Source organism: Nuphar pumila, chromosome 12 (genome assembly GCF_984573655.1).
Source record: "Nuphar pumila chromosome 12, dmNupPumi1.hap1.1, whole genome shotgun sequence".
NCBI classification, from domain to species: Eukaryota; Viridiplantae; Streptophyta; class Magnoliopsida; order Nymphaeales; family Nymphaeaceae; genus Nuphar; species Nuphar pumila.
In genome coordinates this window covers 25,965,661-25,973,046 of record NC_143260.1, presented here as the reverse complement: position 1 = coordinate 25,973,046, position 7,386 = coordinate 25,965,661, and the positions used below count along the sequence as shown (strand labels likewise).

The 7,386-nt window shown below is 33.6% G+C and overlaps 1 protein-coding gene across 1 annotated transcript in view; it reads right to left on the bottom strand.

Moving 5' to 3' along the window:
- Positions 1-1,629: 1,629 nt before the first annotated feature.
- Positions 1,630-7,386, bottom strand: part of LOC149820379 (vacuolar protein sorting-associated protein 35B-like) — a 64,662-nt gene continuing 58,905 nt past the window's right edge. The window contains exons 21-22 of the mRNA XM_089982865.1: positions 2,284-2,397; positions 1,630-2,184 (exon numbers count right to left, since the gene is read on the bottom strand). Coding sequence (XP_089838991.1) covers positions 1,974-2,184; positions 2,284-2,397 — 325 coding nt within the window. The 3' untranslated portion in view covers positions 1,630-1,973. The remainder of the gene's footprint in view (positions 2,185-2,283; positions 2,398-7,386) is intronic.

Sequence of the window (7,386 nt, the reverse complement as noted above, 5' to 3'; positions counted from 1 at the left end):
AGGTCTAAATTCACATAAAAAAATCTATGATTCTGGATTTAAGTGAGTGTTGGACATATTCAACGAGAAGCACAATTTTATTGCAAAAATGCATAAATTCACAATTGTGAAGGGTAAAAGTGTAATAACACTGACAAATATTTGCGATTTTGGATCAAGAAAATATAAAAATTTGTAAGTTTTTTAAGGAAATTGCATCAAATTAGCCATACAGTATGATCTTTTTTAGTTTCTTCATTGAAACTATCAACAAGCTTCTCTCACTTCCATTGAGGTTGCCACAAGAGTTTTTTTTTCTTTAATCTAAATATGTTTTTTAAACTTTTTCTATTAATTTCATAATTGAGATTTGTGAAGACATGCAAGAGATCATTCTCATACTTAAATATACTTTTCATAAATTCTTGCAAGAGGCTGCATTTACTTCATTAGCTTGAGATTGTTCTATGTTTTTTTTTATTTAGTTATTGTCTTAAACCATATTGTTTTCAATAATTTGTTTTTACATGTTGCTTGAGACATTGGCCCATTGTTATAGTTACGTAAGGTGAAATTTGGTGATATTTAGATTTTTAGTGTTTTTTCTTTTCTTAGCATTTCTTTTATCACAATATATATATATTATTCTTAAACATAAATTATAACATACCCGTATCTCGTAACCGTACCAGTCTCTGGAAACTATGCAAGTGCCTAAGAGAACGATTCAGTCCTCACAAGAATCAACCAAATTTCTCAAGAAAAGAAAAAGATATCAAAATTCTTGAGACTAAATGAGCGAAAACAAGAGAATTACCTGTTTGCAACTTTAGCTAAAAAAACAAACCTGCAAAAAAATCTTCCTTTTCTTATAAAAGTAGTTTTATGGAAGTTTTTTTGTTTGACAAGAAGGTCGAATAACTTTACATGAACGATGTATTAGAAGTTTTCTTCCAATTTTACTGCCAAGCTTGACATTGAAAAGTAAACTTATTAAAAGAAGACAAACAACAAGAGCCCTCACGCGATACCACAAAGGATTGCAGGCAGTACACCAAAGTAGAGGATGGAAACGTGTCCACAATAGTTCGAAGGTCATCATGTGATTCATCTTTACCTAGTTGCTAAGGCGTTATGGACAAACCATAAATTAAATTAGAGTGGTACTTGTATAATAATCACACCTTTAGACTGTTTTTACTGGCCATAAACAAGGTAATTTTGTTACAAAGAGGAAAATATACGGTAACTGATAGATGCAAGAAACGTTTTTCAAAGATATTTTCGAGAATGCCATTTCCAATCTAACCACCAAGAAGTGGAAGACAAATGATGTATCAGATCAGACTCTTCAGTCTTTCCCCATTTAAGCATGCACAACTAATCAAGCTTGAGCTTTTAATATCGTGTAACTGGACGAGACAAAAATTCTCTCTCTAAAGCAGGACAACTGAAAAACCTCGTTCACTGACATGAACGTTTGGGGGAAGCGGGTTTTGCATGTAAGAGTAGCCAAATGAAGGGTACTTGAAAGATCTACCTCAAGCAACGCACACTCACATTCGACTTGTGATATTTTCAGATTGAATTTCCATCCCTTCAAGATTCAACTCTTCAAAATTCATCAAACACGCTACACTGATCAGTCGATTTTCCTTGCCCCCCCAAAAGGGCAAGAGTATTTATTATATAATGCAATTGGAGAATAAAATACTGTACAAAATTAGCTGTCGAAAATGAAGAACCACCACTTCCCCAAAAAAGAAAATAAACCAGACGTACAAAACATGATAACTGTGAAGGCTGAAGATCGCCCCTTGGATCTGCTGAGAGTGGTGCCGTTACCAGCTCTTCCACCCATCCAACAAGAAATCTTTAACAGCATACGACAACCTACAACCGTTGCTGAACTGCAATGCTACCACCTGGTTGATGGTGCTGGGCCGCACACCATGCATGAATTCCAAAAACTAATTACAATTTTAATTGATGAATCACACTTTGATAGGTTCATACTTTTCTCCCACTGCACCACCCTTCTGTTTCTGGAATTGAATATAGCGCAGAGTGCTAGCAAAGAAAGCATCAGCAGATCGATCCGGGGCTGTGTTGTCACTTTGCATCTCATTCGTTATCAATTCAATCAATCCCTGGATCACTGTGCTCGTGATTTGGGGATTCCCCTTCTCAAAGAAATACAGATACCTGACATTTACCCATTTCCAGATTATGAGAAATCCCCAGCATGCATAAAGGACAAAGATTAAAAGGGAAAAAAAAGGATTGTTAAGCAAAGAATTATACTTGTTCAGAATCTCAACAAACAGTGTGACAGGCCCACCGCTTCCACGTGTCACACTTGCCATCTGCTGAGCAGCATTTGCAATCCTTATTGCACGTTTCAAACATAGAAGAACCCTGGAAAACAAAAGCAGTTAGTTTCTGGCATGACTCAGCCGAGTTATATATATATATATAACCGATATCGCCGGTATTTTGAAAATATAGCGATATTATTGGGTTTTCAAGGTCAGCCGTAATTTTCTCAATATTTTCAAAATATTGCCAGAACCTAAAATATCATGATATTATCCCAAGATATTCTCAAAAATTTCCAGAAACATCTTTTTTATATATTTTAGGTATCTTTTTGGTTTATTTTATATTTTAAAAGCTTTTCTAACTGTTTCTTTATATTTTTGCAAGAAAAATACTATAAAACCTATTGTTTCTTATCTGTTTTATTATTCATAGCTTCTGAGATTTTCCCAAGAACAATCACTTTTTGAAAATATCTCTGAGAAATTACCTTGAACGACAAGGTGACTATGATATATCATATATATAATATTAATATATAAACATATCATAAAAATATTAGTATATATTACTTATGATATATTAGTAATACAATACATAAACAAAACATCTTATATACGCAGAAGGGAGGGGTATGTTGTGGGGATGAGGTGAATCCTGCACAGGGTTTAAATAGTTTTCTCGCTTCCAGTCCCAGTCTGAGATTGGTAATGTTTCACATTTATTTGTGACCACAAGGTCCATACCACCACCAGTCTAAGTAAATGTGAACTGTTCTCAGTCCAACCAATATATATATATATATATACATATATATATATATATATATAATCTTTTAGTGTGCATATAAACTGAAATACCCCTTAGGGGTATTTGAGTAATTTCATCCTGTAACAGGTGTCAATCCACTAGGGACAGACGACCTCATGTTTTTAGTTAGTTTTATTTTTCTTTTTGTTCTCTTTTGTAAATGCCGCTGAACAACATTGGGTACTGGTCCAACTAGCTGTTGAACCATCCCCAACGGCTAGAAGCCTAGAATTCTAGCTGTTGGGGCTGTGGCCCAACAGCTAGTTGGGCCAGCCCCTTAGTACATGTAGTGCCTATCTAAAGACACTCCTTCCCCTTGTAAATTATATGCTTGTTGTCAAGCATATTGGAATAAAGGCCCTTATTGTTTTTATATGTTCTTGCTCTCTTTTGAGAGATTGTGCATTTGGCCCTTAGTGGCCCTTTGTATTTGTACCATTAGAAGCTTTTGTACTTGTGAATGTGCACATTTGTAGCCACTTTGTGGCATCATATTTGTGCACTTGTTGTTTCGTTACATGGAATCAAAGCCTTTGGTACTCTTGGGCAAACACTTGAAGAGGAGATTCGTAAGATTGGTGGAGCATTGGTTTGTTGCCTCAAGAAGTGTGCCATCAAACTTTGTCAACACTTTTTTCTTGCTTTCTTCTCTTCTTTCTTCTCATTTTTATCTCCATTCTTTCCTCTACTATGCCCGACAAAGAAATTGTAAGGGTGGTTTTCATCAAATTTGATGAAAAAACAAAAAATATGTGGGCACGACGGTGAAATTAATCCTCATGGGTAAGGACTTATGGCATTTTGTTGATGGATCCGCATTGGAACCACAACCAATTCTTACAAAATTGGCTATTGGAGCTAATTATAGATCAAAGGAAGAAAGCCTTAAGGGGGATTGAAAAAGAAAAGGCTATTATTGATTACAAAAAAGTTTATAAAGAGTGGGAAGTAGGTCATATCAAGGTTCTTTATCTCTTTATAGGTAGTATGCATGAGGAGCTTTGCACTGATATTCTTGAATTTGAAAGAGCTGATGAAGTTTGGGAATATATTAAACAAACATATACCCAAAAAGATGTGGCACACAAATGGGATCTCAAAGACAAGGTACATAATTGCAAACAAGGTGATAAAACCATGAAAGAATACTATAGGACCCTCAAGAGGTTTTGGGATCAATTAACTAAACTTGAGCTTAGATGGGAGACTCAAAATGATGCTCAAAAAATGAAAAAAATACAAGCTTGAGTAACAATTGTTCCAATTTTTTAGAGGACTTAGACCCAAATTTGAACAAGCTCGGGTCTATTATTCATAGAAAAAATTCTCTTCTCTTACATGAAGTTTTAGCTCAAGTATGCATAGAAGAGACGACTAAAATCTATGTCCGAATCTAAAGAGACAAAGGATCATGCATTGGCCATCTCAAAACCAGGGGCCAATACAAATGTTTACAAACCACCTCATTTTTCAAAGCCTTACAATGAGAAGCTTAGATACGATGACAAAAAAAAACTATGTTGACTTGTCATAATTGTGAAAAATCGGCCCATATTAGGCCATTTTATCCCAAGTTCAAAAGAGAAGAAGAAAATGTGGCATCAGTGGGAGCGTCTCACGAAGAAAGAAGTATAACCAATGAAAATTCTAAATATATTAAAACTATGTTCTCTTAAACCATCGAGGCCCTTCATCCACTAATAAAAAATTCTTCTCTCTGTCATGCTGAATCTCTACATCATCACCTCCCGATAAGGTTTCATGGCTTTTGGATTCTGGAGCCTCATTTCATGACTCCACATTCTTATTTACTTTCTGAATATTGCATTAACTGAATACAAAAAAAAGTTTTTACCACCGATGGATCTTCGCGTAGTATTAAAAGCATTGAAAATTTTAAACACTTCAAAATTCTCTATTCCAAAAGTTAAACTTGTCTCAAAACTAAATTTAAATCTTTTGTTTGTTTCACAAATCACCGACCATGGGTGTACTGTCTCCTCATCCCAAAAATGTTTTGTGCAGGATCTCCAGTTCGGGAAGCAAATTGAGTAAGGCTATAGAGAAGGAAACCTTTACTATATGAATCATCTTCTTCTTTCAAAAAGAAATTTTTGTTATAATATTCAAAATGTAAATTTAGTTTTATGGCACCAAAGATTGGGATATCCTAGTTTGTCAAAATTATCTCATGTATCTCATTTAAACAAATTTTGTAATGAAAATTTTTATTGTGAGGATTGTATTATTGGCAAAATGAATGCTCTTTCCTTTCCAAAAAGAACATTTTTTTCTTCTAAACCATTTGAATTAGTGCACTCAGATCTATGGGGACATTCTTGTATTTTATCGGTTTCTCTTATTATGTAATATTTGTTGATGACTATATAAGATACTCATAGATATACTTCCTTCGGCAAAAAAATGAGGTTTTTGAGAACTTTAAAAATACCATAACTTTATCAAAAATAAATTTGAGACCAAATTTTATCTTTCGCTCTGACTCTGCAGGAGAAATTATATTAAATGATTTCAAAACTTATTTTTAAAATAATGGAATTATTGATCTTTCATGTGCCTATACTCCTCAACAAAACAAATTAGATGAGAGAAAACATAGGGATATAATTGAAACTACTAAAACTCTTTCAATTGCAAAAGATATTGCAAAACGTTTTTGGGCAGAAGCATGTTTACGACCGTATACCTCATCAACTGATTCTCGTCATCTAAGCTTCAAAACATCTCTCCTTAAGAAAAACTTTTTAAAGTTTCTCCCAATTATCTTAGATTAAGAACTTTTGGATGCAAGTGTTTTATTCTCACTGACAAAAATGATAAACTCTCTCCCAAAGTCATATCATGTGCTTTCTTTGGATATCGAAAAACTCAGGAAGGGTTTAGATGTTTTGATTTTAAAAATAACAAACTATATATATATATATATATATATATATATATATATATACAGGAATGTTCGCTTTCTGAAAAATGAAGGTTTTTCAAAATGTGCATGAGAAAGACTTTGAGTATTCCTTTTTGCTTGAATTATTACCTTGATATAATGGTGATTCTTCGTATGAGAATGATAGAAATAAAGAGACTCAATCAAATCAAGATGGTGAAAACATTGAAACTAGAGGACCTAGTATAATTCAATATAGAAGACGTGACAATAATAGTCAACCAAATGCCTTATAAAGGTACTCTAGCTTAGAAAATCAACAAACTGAGGTTGTCCAAAGATCAAATAGGACTTCTAGACCCTTGTTAAATTTGTTTCATATGAACCCTTCTCACCTTAATATAGGGCTTGTCTAGCTAGGATTTTGGCTTATTTTGAACCTACCACATATAAACAAGCATATCCCAAATGGGTAAAAGCTATGAATGAAAAATTAGGGGCACTTGAAAAATACATGACTTGGGAAGTCTCTGATTTGCCTAAAGGTAAGAAAACTATAGGTTGTAGATGGGTGCATAAAGTTAAACTAAGAGTGATGGGACCCTAGAAAGAAGCAAGGCTCGGTTAGTTGATAAAAGGTATGCACAAGAATACAGAATAGACTATGATGAGACATTTACATCAATAGCTAGGATGACTTCAGTTAAGACTATTATTGTTGTTGTTGCTATTAAAGGTTGGCCTATATACCAAATGAATGTTAAAAATGTATTTTTAAATGAAGATTTAAAATAAGAGGTTCATATGGATTCACCTCTTAGATATGAAGTCCCCTCTGGTAAGGTACTTCGACTAAGAAAAGCTCTTTATGGTTTGAAATAGACACCTAAAGCCTGGTACGATCGCTTTATTTCAATTATGCTAAATCTTGGTTTTAAGTTTTGTTATACTAATACTTCTATGCTTACTAAGAAATCTGATGCAGGTATTGTTATTCTTCTCTTTTATGTTGATGATATGATCATTATAAGTGAAGACAAACAGGGAGTAAAGTATATTAAATGTATCATAAAAAAATATTTTGAAATGACTGATCTTGGATTTATCAGATTTTTTCTTGAAATTGAGGTTGTTTACCTTCCTCGAAGATACTTGCTTTATCAAACCAAGTTTATTAATGATATTATTTGCAGGTCAAGCATAATTGATGAAAAAAAGGTGAACACACCTGAAGTTCTTAACTCCAAGATGAAGATTAATAATGGGACACCTCTGAATGATCATACTCCATATCGTCAAATGATTGATGCACTCACTTATTTAACTATTACTAGGCCTGATATTGCGCATACAATTCATACTGCTAGCCAATT